This window comes from Sminthopsis crassicaudata, chromosome 3, assembly GCF_048593235.1.
Source record: "Sminthopsis crassicaudata isolate SCR6 chromosome 3, ASM4859323v1, whole genome shotgun sequence".
Taxonomy (NCBI): domain Eukaryota; kingdom Metazoa; phylum Chordata; class Mammalia; order Dasyuromorphia; family Dasyuridae; genus Sminthopsis; species Sminthopsis crassicaudata.
The window spans coordinates 432,727,766-432,747,809 of record NC_133619.1 but is presented as its reverse complement, the minus strand read 5'-3'; the positions used below and the strand labels follow the sequence as shown (position 1 = coordinate 432,747,809).

The 20,044-nt window shown below is 33.8% G+C and overlaps 1 protein-coding gene across 1 annotated transcript in view; it reads right to left on the bottom strand.

The window, feature by feature from the left end:
- The window catches only part of TTN (titin), a 322,669-nt gene that overhangs the window by 280,148 nt on the left and 22,477 nt on the right, over window positions 1–20,044 (bottom strand). Inside the window, 14 exon segments of the mRNA XM_074302990.1 lie at window positions 2,264–2,406; window positions 3,253–3,468; window positions 3,902–3,968; window positions 4,279–4,537; window positions 5,319–5,384; window positions 6,065–6,343; window positions 9,764–9,889; window positions 9,991–10,284; window positions 14,433–14,567; window positions 15,093–15,230; window positions 15,725–15,862; window positions 16,504–16,641; window positions 17,667–17,798; window positions 18,545–18,679. Coding sequence (XP_074159091.1) covers window positions 2,264–2,406; window positions 3,253–3,468; window positions 3,902–3,968; window positions 4,279–4,537; window positions 5,319–5,384; window positions 6,065–6,343; window positions 9,764–9,889; window positions 9,991–10,284; window positions 14,433–14,567; window positions 15,093–15,230; window positions 15,725–15,862; window positions 16,504–16,641; window positions 17,667–17,798; window positions 18,545–18,679 — 2,266 coding nt within the window.

Sequence of the window (20,044 nt, the reverse complement as noted above, 5' to 3'; positions counted from 1 at the left end):
GGGATGACTTCAGGACCACTATCCTATCCAATGTGCCCCCTTGCTGTATCAGGTGTGGGAAAGAGCAAGAAGAACAATTTGACAGGAACATGAAGTCCATGGAGGGAAAAACATGAAGTGTCTGAGAAAAAAAGACTGGAGACAAATTGTGTTGGGTTTTATATGCCAAAGAGAAAAATGTGTATTTTAGCCCAGGGGCTATAGAGAACCATACTGGAGCTTTTGATACTGGCAGTAACATGGTCAGATCTATGACTCAGAAAGATCAATTTGTCAGCTGTGTGGAAAATAGCCTGAAAAGGGGAGAATTGGAAGCAAGGATACCAGTTAGGAGATTATTGCAATATTCTAGGAAAAAGACAATGAGACCCTGACTTAGTATATCATGATATAAGGGAGAAAATTTGAATTCAAATCCTGCCTTTGGTGGCTACTGCCATGACTTTGAATAAGTCTTTAAGCCTTCATGGATTTTAGGTTCCTCAACTGTAAGAATCAGACCTGACCTTAAGATCCTTTATTCTTTCAATACTTGGACATGCTCACACTAAGGTAGTGGTCATGGAAATGGAGAAAAGGTTGAATCCCCGAAATGAGAAAGGAGAATTGACAAGACTTAGTCACTTGACGAATTTAAGGATGAGAGAAAGTGAAGTTAAGAATGACTTATGGATGAATATTTGGGATATAAGAAAAGGTTTGCTTTAGAAAAAGATCAATTGGGAATTAAAATATAAATTGATATATAAACATACATCTACACTAAACTTTTCTAAAACAAGTCTCTATAAAATAAGGTAAAATAGTGTTAAGATGACCTATGATATATTTAACTAATGATAACGGGGAAAGAGCAAGTTGTCTACTTTAACATTCTTTAAGAATTTGTCATATTTTTCACATATTCTACACATATTTACAGGATGTGTCTTTGCAGAGTTTTGAGAGTTCATCTATTAGTACAGTTATAATTGATATATGGATATTCAGGATAGACAAAAGTGTTCCAGTGCCCTAGCCACTGACCTCATCTAGCCAATAATTTGGATATCATAGAAATAAATCAAATCCTTTCTCACTAATGAGAGCTCTAAGACTGAAGAAGTATTACTATTTGCAATTTTACAGAAGAGGAATGTTATTATCCAATATCCTTTTAATACCCTCAGCTTATAGAAGGATGGTGCTAGTAGTAATAATACGTTTTTTTCTTCCTGTAGAGTTGTCACATAAATTACCTCATTTATTTTTTCAATATCCTAGTCCTCCTTCTTCTTTATTATTTTTATTACTTAACTTTTTCCTTTCCATGTGCTTCTTTATACTGCACTTTTCATTTTCCTTACTGTTATCCCTATCTGATCAAAATTTCCTGTTTTCCCATCTCTGGCTACTTTATTCTTAAAGAACTAAATCTTTCTGACCAACAGCTTTTTATATTTACATATTCTTTCTCTCCAGCATCCTGATTCTGGCTTAGTTATAACTCTACCAAACTTGGATTTAGGATGAAACAGCTGAATAATCCATAGAATTCAAGAATCTTTTGCTCACTTTCCCATTCCTTTTCTAGGGCATTTGAAAGTGTTTCCTTAATTCCGGGTGCTTAGACTAAAGATAGAAGTTATCCCTCAGGTTGTTTCCATATTTATGTATTCCATAATTACATTTTAATTAAATACTATAGAATCTAAAGATTAGAAGGGACCTTAGGAACGCTCAAGTCCAATCATAGGACCCATGCAATCCCCCTCCTTGGAAAAATGATGTGGTAGAGAATTAACTTGAGCTATCCATTTCATTTTTGTTATAATTATCAAGAAGCAATTCTAATACTCATTAACTAACATGCCAATATTTTGGATGGATACATTAATTGAGGGAAATGATGGCATCTCTAACTTTTTTGGTTGTCACAAATATCATCCTATTGGGCAGTAGAAGGAGTCAAATCTATGTGCTAACTACAATATACTTGTGTTTTATATCCTACTACTAGACTGTAAATTCTATGAGGACAGGGATTGTGTCGTCTTTAACCTATAAATGCTACCTCTAAATTTTAGGAGTTTTCTGCACAATAGGAACTTTTAAGGAAGATTTGTTGATGTTATTAATAAGTGGCAGAATATGGGTTAGCAACCAGGTTCCCCGATTCCCAAACCAATATTGTTTCAACAAATGAGCACAACTTATATTTACCTATATGTTACTTTGTATGCCTTACACACATGCCCCAGAAACAACAAAAAAGAACATTTACCTTCTTCTAGTAAGGAGGCTGATGCAGAGGTTTCCCCATGCTTATTACGAATAACAATAGTGTATTCACCAGCGTCATCAGCAAAAGTCATGGAAATCACCAGCTTGCATTCACCAGTTTGCTTGTTGTAACTTACTTTGTACCTTTAATGAAGAATTTTGAAAGAAAATAATTATAATTCTTTAAGAAAGGGCATTTGTTTTGTTGTTCATGACCCCATCTGGAGTTTTCTTGGCAAAGACACTGGAGGGCTTTGCCATTTTCTTCTCTAGCTCATTTTGCAGATAAGGAAACTGAGGCAGGCAGAGAATTGACTGGGGTCACAAAGCTATGTCTAAGACCATATTAGAAGTCAGGTCTTCCTGACTCCAGGTCCAGAGCTCTATCCACTGAATCATCCAGCTACCTCAAGTGCATTACTTATTCCTAAAAAGACGGCACATAAACTGAAAAAAAGAGAGAATAAAGTTTCTATAGCAGAGGTGTAAAATAAAGATATTTAAGTTTTATAGTTGTGTAATATAATTAAACATAGTTGAACAGTTAAAAAAATGAGATGAAATTTCCATTTTAAAAGAGCATTCTTTTATATATCTTTCCTAAAAATGGAACAAGAAAATAATCAACAATGTAGTATTATGAGGTTTCCATAGGTAGGCTACCAATTGATGATATCATATTCTAAGCACAGTACATTTTTCTTCATTTCATATGGTTTTATATGTGGATTTAAGCCAAAGATGGGAGAAAATCTTACATCTCTTTTGAGATCTTTTTTAAAAAATAATTTCCTCTGAGGCTTTGTGCAAAAGTATAAAAACACTTCAGGACAAATAAAACATGACAGATCACCTAGAGAGAAAACAGAATGAGCGAGAAGTAATCCCAGGGTGCTAGTAGATAAGTAAATTCTCTTTTTTTTCCCCCTTCAGCATCATTTACATATCATAAAAATAACCTCGAGAACAATAATTTAGACATCTAAGTACCTGTATCCAGTGGTGAGAGGAACACCTGCTTTTTTCCAGTACACATGAGGTTTTGGGTTGCCACCAATCACGCATTCAAAAACAATGCTCCCACCTTCAACTAATTTCTGTACTGTTGGTTTTCTAATAAAGAAAGGAGCTGCAGGTTCTCCAGGGCCAGCTTGTTCCTCTGGGATGCTAGTCTCCACCATTACAACATCTTTTGACTCCACAAAGCTGAAAAGACAGGTCCCACCAGGTTAGTGTCTTAGTTAGTATGGGGGGGGGGAAGAAGGAGGGAAAAGGAAGTGAGGTCAGATTCATTCATGAGCTATTGCCTATGGGTTTCCAATCTTTTTTGTCCTCAGTACCCTTTGACGTTCAGTAAATCTTCTTATACCCCCTGTTATACATGAAATGAAATAAATTTTATAATGTACCATGCTCAGAGCTTTCACTAATCCTTCCTATACCTGCCACTCAATATGAAAGTAAATAAATTCTAGATTTTATCATGTATATATGCATAAGAAAGACAATAAAGTGATGAATTTGAATAAAATAATACAGTTGCTTCTGAAATATTCCAAGAACCCCCCTGGCAGATTTCTCTTGCTCCTCACAGCAACACAAAACCTGTTTTAGTTTTATTAATAAAAAAGATTTTTACCGTTTTGCTTCTGTGGTTAATTTCTCAGTTACAGCAGTTGTTTCTCTGCTTTCAAATTCTTCTGAAACTGTAAGAAAGACAGAAATTCAATACTGAAGGCAAAAAAAAATTGTCAAATTCATTTATGTCATCTGTATTTTTCTGGTCCAGTGTTTTAGGTTACACTCCAACCTTGAAAGCTCCCCCCCCACACAATTCTAAAGGTCATATCAAAGTCACAGTAGGAAGTACATCTATCTTTTCATTAACCAGGAGAAAAGAGACAGAAGTCTTCTATGGGAAAAGAGAGACTGATAAAAGGAAGAAAGTATATTAAGTGGGTGAAAAGGATGTCCTTGAGAGGTTGTTGATTTATTTATTTTAATAAGGATACTTGCCCTGTACAGCTAAATAGCATGAAGTACTGACAGTTCCAGCCTCATTGACAGCAGTACAAGTAAACCTCCCACTGTCTTCTGCAAAGGCTTCCCGAATCATCAATCGAGCAATTCCAGACTGGAAAGTAATCTGGAAATCAATGGAACTTTCGATCTGGTAATCTTCTCTGTACCACATCACAGTCGGGGATGGGTGGCCAGAGATATGGCATTCCAAAGTGACAGATTCACCTTCTATGACTGTCACATTCTTTAAGCCCTAGAGAGCAAACCATAAAACATCATCATCATTATCAATCATCATCACCATTATCATCAATTGACTATTTCTACAAAGCATGAAAATGAAGGTGGGAAAATCTGGCAGCTCCAGGTCCATAAGAAACTATAGTCCAAAGGATCAGGACTCCAGAAATATCAGCATTCAGATACATTTTGAGACTGCAAAGATTCTAACTTAAAGCAGTACTCATGAATAAGAGGATTTCTAATTCCCATCCTAATGGCTAGAATGAGGCCTGATGCATATTTTATTCAGAAATGATAAAATCTACACCTTTAAGGGACCTCTGATACCACCTAGTCTAGATCTCATACAGCTAAATTTCAAAGGCAGGATTTGAACCCTGGACTTTTGATTCCAGTGTTTCTCTACTCTCTCAGCTGCCTCTCTAAGTAACAGTGGACGTGTGAATTGAACCAGGTCTTTAGTGGAATTGAACGAAGATTTTCATTAAAGACATATATTGCTGTAGTCATTCGCCACTTAGAACTCCTGATATTTATACTGGAATTATTTAGAAGTTCTTCTTTGCAAGTGAACATATTGACTTCCTAAAGGCATTTAATCAATCAATCACTAAGCATTTATTAAAACTTTTTATTTGTTGGAAGTCACACTAGGACATGAGGATATAAAATAGAAAGATTTAAATGATTCTTATTTTCAAAGCTTGCAAAGCCTTGGAAACAAAGGTATGTGTAGTGTACCCAGAGGTGACAAACTTTTAGAGTTTCCTAAAGTTTCAATTTTTACTTACAGAAACTAACGTTGGTGGAGTTACAGGAACTTCTGCTGGCACAGGTACTCTAGCTGTCTCTGTAACCTAAGGTATTAAAAGAGATGTTATAAAATACATGCAATAATAGTAGATACTAATTCCTCTATTTGCTGGGACAGGGAATATATCTCATAAATCTTCATTCAAGAAAAAAATTTACAGTTACTAAGGGGAAAGGCTTGGATGAATATAGTGAGTGAGATCTTCCACAGGGAAAAATTATTTATCTTTATCCTAATCTGTGAGTTCCAGGGTATCAGAAAGCTCACCACTGAAATAAAGTTAACTTGATTGTAATAACAGTCTTAGAATTTGGGGGGGGGGTATTGAGAAGTGGGACTTCCCTATATTCATACAATTAAGGAAAAAAATGAATCTAGAACTTGCTTATTTCCAAAATGTCTCTCTACCACAATATCATATAATTAAAAATATGGCAATGATGTACCATATGTATTTAGCATTTTAACACTGATAAAGCACTTCCTTTATTATAACTTGTGAATATTTCCATTAACAAAATCTCCATTTTACAGATGAGAAAGCTGCAGATCAGAGGGATTAATTGGTTTGCCTGGAATAATACAGCCACTGATCCCATTGGTTGAACCAAGCTTCAATCCCAGTCTTCTGATTTTAAGAATTATCATTTTCACCAAAGAATGCCATCTTGATGCATAGAGAACTCACAGAGGGATAAAACTTGGTGACATTGAACCACTAACCTTTGTTTCTCGTCCTTTAAGTACTTCATAATGCTCTTCACGAATGGTCCCACCAGTGATACTCATCCCCACCTCCTTCTTCACTTCTATTCCAGCATGACTTTTATATGTCTCAGGTGTGTCAGCAAAAGGAAATTGTGGTGAAGGAGTGGGCTCCATCCTTACTCTAGTATCAACTGGCTTGACAATGGGAGCCTTCACTGGCTTTGTAATCTTCTGAATAGAAGTGGTTGACAATTCTTTTTGTAGAGTAGCAATAGCACTGCCTGCTATTGATACCTGAAGGTGAACCAAAGAGAAGTCACTTTATTATCAGCCAAAGATAAGAATTGTTATTTTTTTCCTAGTAGCACTAGATAAAGAATGATCTACAATTTTATCAACATGAGGAACTTCCTCAATTGAATTATGAAGACAACTAGTCTATGTCTTAGAAAAGGGGCAGACTTGGACAGATCTGCTGCCTGCTTTTTGGACAGCTATGAGCTAAAACAATTTCTTTGTATCAAAAATTAATTAAATATTAAATAATTTAACATTAAAAGATATACAATCCTAGCTCACAAATATAAAATTTGATTATTAATTAAATTGATTAATTTTCATTAATAATTAAATATTCTTAGTTCACAAATACAAAATGGAAAACAGATTTTGCCCTTGGACCATTGTTTGCAAGCCCTTGCTCTACAACATATGTCTTAAGGAATTGGTGTGCTTGAGATTAAATATTTTCCCAAGGTCATATTGAACTTGAAACTGTCAGCCTAATGGCCACTCTGTTAACTTTATCCACGAGGTGACTCTTAACAGACTTAGCAACAGGATATTTATATGGTCTCGCTTTCTTTTTTTGTCAACCAAAATATATACATTTTAGTGCTTTACATTTATAAAGCATGGAACTACTGACAAAAATTGTCCAAATAATAGTCCAAACAATTCTGCAACGTAGGGTAGGTAAAATTTTGCTAGTATTATAATGTCCATGTTAATGATAAGGAGACTGAGAATCAGTGAACTGCTAATAAATAATGAGGCTGACACTTGAACCTAAAAATATCTCACCCTACCATCCATTCTACTATACCTCCCTTTTAGAAAGGTCAGTATCAACTGTCCTAGACTCTGAAATATTATTTTCTGAAATATCTTTCTTGTTGAATTGAGAAAATCATTATTTTATGGCTCTTATTTTAAATGGACTCTTTATCAGCTAAGTCTTATTTGCAAATTATCACTTAATCATTTTGATGAATATCACATTTTAATATGCCACAGTATGAAATTCAGAATCAGGAAGTTATTAAACCTGTGGATTATTTCACAGAAGGGCCTTAGGAAGAACACATTCTGATGATAACCATAAATCTAAGTTATGAGAAGATAAAAATGAAGGTATTTAGAAAAATATTTTTATAACCACTCTATTGTTTGGATTGTTATTACTGACATGCTGATTTACTGGTTCTACCAGTGAGTTAGCTGCCATACCAAAAAGAAATGATATATACTTAACTATTCTTGAAAAACACACTAGACTGAAATACTATGTCTATGAATTTTTCTTTGGAAAATACAGAATTTCTTTCAAGTTTTTAGGTTCATAGAAACAGCCTGACTCATAACAGTGCAAAGCTGCAATTAATCAAATCATGCCCCAGAGAAAGACTGTGGGTCCTTTAGATCTTTAAATGTCAATCATTTGATTGGGGAACAATTAGTCTTTTGACCTATGCTATTTGACCTATTGTTAACACTACTTCAGAGGACCTTGAAGATGCAGAAATGAAATGATTTAGAATAATGGGATTTGAAGGGTTTTTTAAATATTATTGTTTGCCCCCATCACTTTGAAAGTGCCAAATAGCTAAGTTTTAATTACAAGTAATTTCTTACAAGAAGAGGAAAAATACAAAGTAAAATAAATAGCAAACATTTAATATAATGTGTTAAGAATTGCAAATTGATTTACATGTGTTATTTCCTTACTCTATGAAGTAGGTAAGATACTTTATTTTACAGATGAAGAACCTGAGGCTGACACAGGTTAGATGACATGCCCAGAACCACAAAGGTAGTAGATGAAACAGAATAACATGGTGTATGATTCCAATGGAATCAAAAAATTTATTTTTAAATTTGAATGTGTGTCATTCTGGAAGCATATGTAATTTCATCAATGTGGAGAATTCTGGGTACAGAAAATACCTTTACCAGTAAAGTTTAGGATTTTGAAATGTGTCTAAAAGTGTTGCTTAAACTACATAAAGAGCAAGTGTTTTGCTTAGAGTCCCACACTTGCTGGTGTTAGAGGGGAGGATTTGAATCTGGATTTTCCTGATTCCAAGCTCTTTGTTCTTACTTAATATGTCACATGCATATGTTACACTCCTCTTTGAAGAGGCTTTGAATGCACTAAACTCCAAATTTTAAATGAAAATATTTTGTTTTGAGAATATATAGATATTGTGATTTAATCATTGCAGAGGACTCAGTTAATAAATATTAAGTATCTGCTATATAATAAGCAATGTGTTAGATACTGGGAAGGTAGAAACAAAAATGAAATAGTACATGATCTCAAAGGGTTTATATTCTTTCAGAGGAGAAACATACATGTCCATTCTAATTCTGTTCATGGAGTTTTCTTGGCAAAGATATTGGGGTGGTTCACCATTTCCTTCCCAATGGATTAAGGCGAGCATGGTTAAATGACATCCCCTGAGTCACATAGCTACTAAATGTTTGAGGCCAGATTTGAACTCAGAAAGATGTCTTTCTAACTCCAGACCCAGCACTTTATACTGAGTGACAAAGCTTGTCCCTGTGTGTGAACTGTGTGTGTATGAAGAATTGCATTCCTCAATGAGGACACATAATATGATAGGATATTAAAAGATTCAATAAAGAGTGATAAAAGTATAGATTTACACCTTATCAAATGAATTAATTAAACCCATTTTATTAACACCTTTAATCTTTTATCCATTTCAATCTAAATAAAGTGAAGTGTTTTGGAAAAGGGGACTATAAGCCTATTCCTTTAACAGAAATAGTCAATTATGGTTGTATTTGGCTTAATTAAAGGATAAACACACTGTATAAATGTAAACTACCTCTCTTCACACACACACACACACACACACACACACACACACACACACACACACAAACACACATAAAGATTCAGTATATCTAATAATTGCTTTTGTACATTTCTCACTTTAGAAAGTCAGAGGAGATCTGTTCATTGGTGTCAGCTGAGCTTCCTACTACAAACACGTGATGGCTAATCCTGTTAAGAATGCATCTGGTATCTTAGTATAAATGGAACTAATGATAAAGGAGCATCCTTTAGTTCACAAAATATCTCTTCTCAAGTAGCCTATGAAGGCTCCATTCTACTTTATCTTTCAGGCAGTACCTAAAGATCTTTCAGATTTCCATATCCCAACATTTTGCTAAAGACCAATAATACATTTAGGTAGTTTACAGCAATTATACTGTCAGTTTTTTTCTGAAGAATTTTAAAGACATAGTACTTTGCATATCACATACTTAATCAATGCTGGCTTATTAATAGATTAATATTGGATGTTTCTGGAGATGTAATAGAACCAGTATTCATCAAATAATTTAGTTCTTTGCCTCCATTGGACTAAAAATATATTGATCACATTTTTCCCCATTTTTTACCTCATGTCCATGTTCCGTTTTCGGAACAGAAATTTTTGAAACTGTAAAGTGAGGACTTGCTGTACGGGGACGTGTGTGTTCCACATGGACTAATCTTTCAGTCGTCAGGTCTGACGTTTTCTTGATCTGCAAGAAAATAAAACTCAGTGATGATATTTATGAAAGGACAAATGACATTTATGTTGGCAAAGAAAGACAAAGAAAATGAGGGGTTTCAGGGAGCTGACCTGTGATGATATGTGCATTCCCATTTGATCTGTTGCTGAGATGTGTGTTTCTGAAGGCACTGGTACTACTGCGGGTTTGACTGCTTTAGGGACAACATGAGGTTCTGAAGCTGGACGCTGGGGATGCTCAGTTACTCTGGTAGCGGAGATCTGCTCTTTATAGCCATACTCCAAAGTTGTCTGTTGCCCATATGATTCATCAAAATGCCCTGGCTCTCGGGGCTCTCTCACACGGGCTTGATCGACTGCAGCGACAACTGTGGCCACAGCTTCGGCCTTTTTTCCAGTTCCCACCTAGACATAATACATCTAAAGTTTAGGTTTGGTAATGATCATGTCAGATACTGGATAAATATTTTCTTCAAGGTTTACCAGCCAAAGGAAATAGAAATATAAACAAACACATCTTCCTGTTTTACAGATGACATTAAGAGACAGACAATTCACTTACATTACATAAAATCTACAAACATAGTAATGTTTTTTTTATCACTTATTAGTTCCCTAATTATGCATATATATTTAGATACACTCAAAGTGCAAATGCTTTAATCACATGAAACAATGAAATACATACAATTGGAAGCATAAGCATGAGAAAAAAGCATGTGTCCAGACAACATGGGGAAGATTAAAGACTATTGGATAAATTGGACAATACAGACACATACTATTTCCCTTTCTCCCTCCTAATCCCCGCAGAATACTAACTCTGGATTTCAGTTTTTTGTGATATTTGTTTGCATTATTAGTATTATGATTATTATCCTACATTGATCATTTGGTCTTGTGTGAACAGAGTCACCATATTCATAAAAAATATACTCTCACAAACAGTGTTAGCTTTGTGTTCAGAGAAGCCAGAGTCAACACAGGGATGTGTGTTTTGCATGCAAATATTAGATAATATGATGGCTCATGAATGCTCATTGAATGCATGAATACATTTGTGATTCCCCACAAGGAAAAACTCTTCAGATGTTAGAATATCTCTATTAAAGAATACCAGTGAAAATTGGTATTCGGTATTCTTCACCAATGAAAGTATGGCAATGAAAAGGAAAATGTTTTCATGTTGAGAGAAAAAAACCCCACAAAAACTTCTTTCCTACTGATAATGGTCACTTCCTTTCCACTATTATGAGGATTCAGAGCTCTATTACTCAATAGCACAGGTAGAAAATGGGGTATGTTATTATTTTCTCATTTCTGAAAAGAGCTATGAATGGAGAAATAACTTATTTATATAAGTATATATATATATACATATATATATATATATATATATATATATATATATATATATATATATATATATATATATATGAAAAATCTTATAAACTAGGAAGTTTTAAATTTGTGGTCTGAATTTATTTTTATAAATATTTTATTTTATTTTTAAATAAATATTTTGATATCTACATTTGTAACAGAATCAGTTTCCTTGAAAATCCTATTATTTTCCTTTTATATATTAAAAACTGTATTGTATTATAGAATATTATTATTCTGTAAGAAATGACCAACAGGATGATTTCAGAAAGGCCTGGAGAGACTTATATATGAACTGATGCTGAGTGAAAGAGCAGGACCAGGAGATCATTATATACTTCAACAACAAAACTTTTGTTCAATTTTGATGGATGTGGCCATTTTCAACAATGAGATGAACCAAATCAGTTCCAATAGAGCAGTGATGAACTGAACCAGCTACACCCAGTGAAAGAACTCTGGGAGACGACTATGAACCACTACATAGAATTCCCAATCCCTCTAATTTTGTCTGCTTGCATTTTTTATTTCCTTCACATGCTAATTGTACACTGTTTCAAAGTACGATTCTTTTTGTACAGCAAAACAACTGTTTGGACATGTATTCATATGTTGTATTTAACTTATACTTTAACATATTTAACATGTATTGGTCAGCCTGCCATCTTGGGGGGGGGGGAAAGGAGGGGAAAAATTGGAACAAAAGATTTGGCAATTGTCAATGCTGTAAAATTACCCATGAATATATCTGGTAAATAAAAACTATTAAAAAAAAACTGTATTGTGAGAAAGGGTCCATTGGTTTCATTAGACTGCCAAAGAGATAGAAAAGGATAAGAGCACTTAATCATTTGATTTTGATTAAAAAAACAAACAAAAACATAATGTTTGACAATGCCAGATATTGACATTTGACAATATTAGACACAAGTGTGTACTGGATGCAGGGATATTATTATCCTTATCCAATACAATGTAATAAGTAATATAGAGGGGTCCAACAAGCTAATTTTGTTTAGATAGTATGGGTTACTAAATTTCCAAATGGTCTATCTTCATTTATTTAAAAATAGTACTCCCAACAATTTAAAATTTAAATGAATATGAGGATCTACTTGCCTCAGAGAATTATAAATAGTTCCCTCAATTAAAATTTGCTTTTTTTTTTTTTTTTTTTAACTGAGGCAACTGGAGTAAAGTGACTTCCCAGGATCACACAAGTAGGAAGTGTTAAGTGTCTGAGGTCAAATTTGAACTCAGATCCTCCTGACTTCAGGGCTGGTACTCTATCTACTGCACCACTTAGCTGACCCCAAATTTGCATTTTAAAAGAAAAATGTCTGACTTGGTTCCATCATTTGCTGCTTTTTAGGCTACAGATTTGATTGATACATGAAGTATGTTTGTTTTTTTTTAATCTTATATTTGCATAGCACTTTACAGTATTCAAACTATTTCATTTTCTTTTTCATTCCATCTTAACAACAACCCAGTGAGAGAGATAGAGCAAGTAATATATGATTGTAAATTTGGAGGGGAAAGGCTTAAACTGATATTTCTTTGATATGAAGAACTTTCAGTATGGAAATGCCTTCATCAATTGATAAATCAATCATTTAACAATAATTAAGTATTTATTAAGTGTCTACTATGCAACTGGGACTGTTCCAATCACTGAATATACAAATGCAATGACTAAAACAATATTTACTAAGAGAGCTTAGATCAGCAGTCTTTATATAATTTCTCATTTTTAGAAATTTGTTCTGGGGCATTGACCGACTAAATGACTAGTCCTTGGGCATGGCTATTATGTGTCAGAAAAAGGACTTGAACACATTTTCTTCCTAATTTCAGGGCTGGTTCTCTATCTCCTCTGCTCTTCCCCTTTTTCTACCACTTTATACATTAGATTATAAGCTTTCCAGACTGAGTGTAGACTCTAAGAACTAAAGAACTAACTGTTGGTCTCAATTTAAAAGCAAATCATAAAAAGGAAAAAAAAAAGATTGTTGCTCATGGGAGAATGTTATTTAGTAATCAAGATCTCATGAATCCTTAACCTTAATCACACTGGAAAAAAATTCTAATTTTTTTTTTTTGGTACATAAATGTGCCTATCAAGTGTCAAATGATAATTTACATGAGAATATCTTGTGGTGACAGATGTTTACATTTTTCTCATAGATTTTTAAATTTAATATCCAGTATCTCAATACCTCAAATGATAAAAATATGTTAATAAGTACAAAGTCAATTTTTTTTAACCCAGAGAAGCTGAAGAAAAAATTTAAATTAAAAGCAGGTTTTGAAGTGGGAAAACCATTCAAAGCAAACACCAATTCACACATAGAAAATGATGTGGATTCATTTAGTGGACACAGAAGAAAAGCAACATTTTAATGGACTTTTTACCACTAGAAATACCAAGAGTCAGCCAGTTGGTGACTTCACTGGGTTTAATCATGTCTAGGATTGTGTGGGGCAACTAAGTAATCAGCTATATTAACCAGACACAGACAAGACTGGATGGATTGTTCTAATGGTTGATGAAGTGTGATGAAACAATGTTTTGCACCACCATAGCATTGGCTTTCACCTCATCATGAAAAAGATGGATTTGTTCTTGAGCAGCAAATTCTTCTCTAGTCCTTGTTATTGCATTTGGCCCTGTGCTTTTGATGGTGGTGATTACTACTTTTGGTAAAGAAGTCCTCTCAGCTTCCATCTTTAGCTAATTTTGTGACAAAAATGATAGTTATTTTTACATGACTCTTTTAAAGGTTTTATGGAAATTAATTTTTACAAATAGTTACCCATATGGAATTTCCCATCAGAATGACTGTCATGCATAAGGTTTGTCACAGAATGTTATATCCATGGAATGATAACCTTTTAAAAACAAGTTTCTCTCAGAAATATCATTTTCAAAAAAGTCATAAGACAGAGAGTAAGGTGCATGTTAATGAAAGAAAACAGAAAATATGTGAGGAAAATACTAATAAAGAAGTTAATTTCAAACTTCACTGCTAAGTTTTAAAAGAATAGATTATTATGAAGGAAGGAAATGGAATGTTAAGAGAAATTTATTGTGGTTTAGAATGAAAGATGGTTCCAAAGAGAAGAGATTAATGGAGGAAGGTCTCACATGTGCAAACAGCTATAGTCACCTTTTCATGGGTTATGTGTACTTGCTCTTGTTGGGTAGAAATTCCTTCTCTAGTTCTTGATATTGCATCCTGTTTGGGTTTAGTGGTAGCAACTACTACAGTAGGCGCTGTGGTTTTCTCAGCTTCTTTTCTCATCTGATTGTTACAGTAAAGATAAAGATGAAGATGAATGGTCCACAAGATTGTAAGGAAAAGATATTTGTAATTGAATTAAACACAAATGTAGAAATGTGGAGAGAGAAAATTAAATTGACTTATTGTTCTTAATATGAGGCAACTCTGGGATTCATAGTGTGCACACACACATACACAAACAAAGCACAAATCCATTTTACAAAAAGTGGATATCCCCACTAATTCATCACCAATTTATATCAACATGTTTTATTTGGAAAGATTTTCTTGGAATCAGGCTGCATGCAAAGAGACAATTTCTGCCCCTGGAAAACATGTTAATCATGGAAAGTGGAAATAAATGATAAATTAGGAGGGAAAAGTAATATGTAGTAATATTAACAACAGACAAATATCGTGATTCAGAAGTTTCCAAAAAAAATTTAAATGTGTCAAAAAGAGAGGGTGTTAATAGTTACTTTCCATAATGATCTGCAGTGAAGTGTTAAGAACAGGAGATTTCACACCTATTACAGTTATCATCACCTTTTCATGAGTAACATGAAATTGTTCATGTCTGATGGCCATTCCTTCTCTACTTTTCAGTGTAGTTTCTTGAACTTTGGCTTTAGCAGCTGCAATTGCTATTGTAGAATGAGCAAGTTTCTCAGCTTCCTTCCTCATCTGGTTATTATAGCAAAATAAGAATTTGAGTGCCACATGGTCCCAAACAAACATGGCATAACTTCAGAAGTGATAATGCAAGATGCAAGGGTGTAGGTTCACTAAGAAAGGAATGACTAATTTCCACTTATAAAAGTAGAAAATTATCATAATTATTGAGAATCATAGTACTTGGGAATATTAGCTTTAAGTGAATAAAATTTTTGTACTGTGAATCTATTCATCCATTTATAAACAGATTTTAAATTATATTAAAAATTTAGCCTTCATGCAAATGGCCAAAGATATTGATGAAAGAAAAAAATGGTAAGGTTAATTGTGAATGAAAATCAAATATGCAGGGAAAATAATTGTAGTTATTGAAAATTTTAAACCATTTTAGCTTTGGTTTTAGAAAGGAACATACAGATTAATTCTTATATTCTTGAGTAAATAATGGGTTTGCTAGAAAAGTAAGTTGTAAGAGTTAATTTCACATTCAGGTCTGTATTCACCTTTTCTTGAGTTATATGCAATTGTTCTTGCTTAGTAGTAATTTCTTCTCTAGTTCTTGAAATTGTTTCTTGTTCTTTGACTTTAGGAGTGGCAACAATTACTTTAGGTACTACTGTTTTTCTAGTTTCTTTTTTCATCTAAATTATAAAGTAAAAAAAAAAGGAGGATAGGGAAAGAGTTAAATGCTATATGGTCTCTGACAAAAGCAACATAAGAAAAAAGAGTGAAAGGTTATGGAAAAGATGATGAAATTTCTTCCTATTCAAGGACATATCAGTGCAAGCATTTCAATAGGACCTCACTGCAACAAGATTGCTTGGATCATCCACATTACATGCAGTGACAAATCTATTGAAAACTTGTGAATCTAATGAAATCTGTTATGTTTCAGGTAAAATCTTGTCTCACGAGATTTTAAAATGCAACCCTCATGATTTCATATAGATTGGCTTTATTTTATGGAATTATTCCAACAAAATGACAATAAGAAATATTTCTGGCCTTTTATTTCTTAGATCTTGTATGTCATTTACTTCAATAGGAAGATTTTAAAAATTTGACTTGTGATAAAGTGTTAGTAATCACTCATAATGAAATCTTGGTGATGTTTAGAAATGAAAAATGGCTGTGAACACGAGCAAGGAGGAAAATGTGATTTAGAAAGTTTCTGATTCAAGGAAAAGAAAGTAATGAGGAAGACAGGTGATGAACATATAAAAATTTGCACATAGAACCATGCTATCATGAATTTCATATTTGTGGATGTAGTAGTATTCACCTCTCCATGAGTTATGTGCATTTGTTCTTGTATTGTAACAAGCTCTTCTCTAGTTCTCAGCTCTGTTTCTTGTTCTTCAAATTTGTCAGAAGCAGCTACCATCATAGCTACTGCAGTGCTCTCAGCCTCCTTTCTCATCTGATTATATGAGTGAAATCAAAGTTGAAGTTCATGTGCCCCAGATAAAATATGATGTCAAAACAGAATAAGCAAAGAGAAAGAATGGATAATGAACAGAGAGACTTTCCCCTTGCTTTCCCTTTTCCAAAGCCCAAGTTAGATTGGATCAACTTATAATTTTTAGTGAGAAACTTCAGCTTAATATAGATGCCATTGATTTTTAGGACTCTTATAAAAACATGTTTATATAGCATTGTTAACTAACAACCCTATGGAGTAGCTTGTGCTAATGTTTGCAGCTTTTGGCTCTTTGGATACCACCCAGATTTGGGCTCCTGATTTGTGGTCACAGTCATAATGGAAGCTTCACATTGCTAATTATTAGTAGTAAATGTGGCAATCATAGCTTTTTATGGTGAGTGTCAACTAGAACTTTTGCTGAAAACAGTCTTCTGTTGACTTAGATAAGAAGGAAAAAACAAAAATCTAGTTAGGCTCCCATTCACAGAATTTTAACTCTTGGAAACTTTTTAAAGCTGTTTTAAGGTGTGGTATTAAGAGAAACACAGAATCCATTCAGGGAATAGACAATCTATGGGTCACAACGGACACAACCAGGAAATAGAGGATAAAAACCCACCTTTTTTTTCCCCTTAAAATTAAACCTTGAATTTAGCATATGAAGTGAAAAGAGATAAGGACAAAATGAAGGGTGTTTCCAGTTTTGTTACATATTTAGTGTCAGTGAAACAAATCCTTAGTTCATGGAATCAAAGAGTTTTCAGAACTGAAAGTTGTCTTTTTCTAAATAGTTAAGTCAATCCAATTTTTGTAGCAACTAGCATTTATATGAAATTTAAGCATTTATGAAGCATTTTACATAGATTTGACTCATTTGGTGGTCACAATCACCTTGGAGAGTATAGCAAATATGATGATGATGATGATGATACCAGCATTTATGCTGTTCTTGAATATATTCTATTGTCAAAAGGATGTGATGTTTATTTGCTACCTCTAATTTTTTGGAGAACTAAACTTACCGTTTCTTGAGTTACTTGTACTTGCTGTTGTCTTGTCATTATTCCTTCAGCAGTTTTAGTTTCTTGTTCTTTAGCTTTAGCAGCAGTAATTACTACCTTCGGTACAAAGGCTTTTTCAGTTTCTTTTCTTATCTGTTTTTAAATGATTAAAAGATATTATTTTCTCTTTTTTTTAAATAAAAATAACATGATTTTTATTAAACAGCAATAAGTAAAATAAGACCAAATTCTTTATAGGTCTCTATGTTGAATCAAATAACGCATAGTTATTGGTTAATAGAATTCTGACATTTATACTCTTACTGTCCTATGCCTGGATAAAGAGAATAGTATCAAATCACTGAGTGCTTTTGAAAAATAAAAATACTTAAGTTTTTAAAAAATTTTTTTTCACAAGTTATCATTGTAAAGCAAAATCCCCTACAGTGGTTATATTATTCAAATTTACACTAATTTTTTCCAGTGAACTGGAACAATTTATTATATAGTGGCAGGCCTGGAGTCAGGAAGACTTGTTTTCATGAGTTCAAATCTGGCCTTAGACACTTACTGACTGTGTGACTCTGGGCCAGTCACTTCATCCTGTTTGCCTCAATTCCTCATCTATAAAATGAGATGGAGAAGGAAATGGCCAACCATTCCAGTATCTTTGTCAAGAAAAACTCCAAATGGCCACAGAGAATCAGAGACAACTGAATAACTTCAATAATCACTATGTGCTAGACAATTGGCTAAGTACTGGGGATGTAAAAAGAGGTCAATGATAATACCTGCCCTTAAACTAATTGGAATTTTTTATTCAATTTGGCAACCAAATATGACACTGATGTACAACAGGTATTAGCAATGTAATTCACATCTAAAATTATGATAGTTACCTTTTCTTGAGTTATGTGTATTTGTTCTTGCTTGGTAGTAATTTCTTCTCTGGTTTTCAATTTTAATTCCTGTTCCTTGGCTTTATCAGCAGTAACTACTACCTTGGTTGTAGCAGTTTTTGCTTCTTTTCTTGTCTAATTTTCATAAAGAAAAGGAAAATGATTCTTTAATTTACCTTCATCTAAAAAAAATCCCTACCATATAACCCCCCCTAAATATCATAAGATGCTAGAAAAAGATGAGAGATGGAGTGGGAGAAAGAAAAACTAGAGAGGTTTTGAAGTACAACAGTAAATGTAAAATAAAATAGTAAATGGGGAAGAAAATTACTCTGGGTTTGTGGGCTCAATTTTGGCATAATAATCAACTTTCATTTGATATCTATTTGGAGGATAGAAGTACTTCATGATAAAACATTCAGATTCCTGCCCTGGCTCTGCTGTTAACTTGGAGTGGAAAATTGTCTAAAGTAGTAGGTCTCCTTAAAGTTTAGCTTCCTACTCTGTCAAATAAATGAAGGGCTAAGATTACATCATCCCTGATGGTTTCAAGTTTTAAAATTCCATGATGATGATTCTCCTTGAGAGAACGAATTAAATTACTTTCTAGAAACTTATACACAATGAGAAGAAAGTCAAATAGGCAAGTTTAACCTTGAGATCAGGAAAAAAAAAACCTTAACAATTGGACCTAAAGGGAAATAAGCTCATTCTGGAAGTGATGGTTTCCCCTAGATTAGAGGTCCTCAAGCAAAGGTAGGATAATCACTCCAATGAAAATTTCTTGTTCAGATATATGTTGTATTATATGGCCTACAAGGTCCTTTCCAATTCTCAGTTTCTGAGATATATTTCACTTAATAAGGGTCTGGAATACTCCCAGATATGGGGCCAACATTCTAGTCTTCAGCTGGACCAGATCAAGTTAACGTGCATGACATTAGTTTTGTGTCCATATGCTCCTTCCCTAATAACAATCTTGCAAATGCAATTAGAGAGTAGGAAAATGGACAGAGAATGGTAACTATGGCACAAAATACAAATCTACTTACTAATAAATATAAAAACAAGCCAGGAAAACTCTCATAATGGCAGGCCACTGGGTTGAGTTTCCTGGACTAGATAATACCCTTGCCTCATGGCTATTGTCTCCTCTTACTTAAATTAATTCCAAACAGATAGTCTCCATATCAGCATATGCTTTGAGAGAGAATTCAATCTCATGGACTAATACTATCATATCTGTACATATCTCAGAGGTTCTATATTGTTCAGTGAGAGATAGGATTCAACTGTAGATTCACAGGAAGTCAGACTTCTTTCAAAATATCATCAGCATCTATGCACTCAAGGTCACCTCCACACATCAGGCAGCAGTATAAATGGGTTACATGAAAACAGCTTTTGCCTGAGAATAATAGTTTAGCAATCCTGTGACTTGCACTGTTCTGGTTAGTTCCAAACTGTGTCTTTTTAGAACTGTGCTATCTACTGGATGCT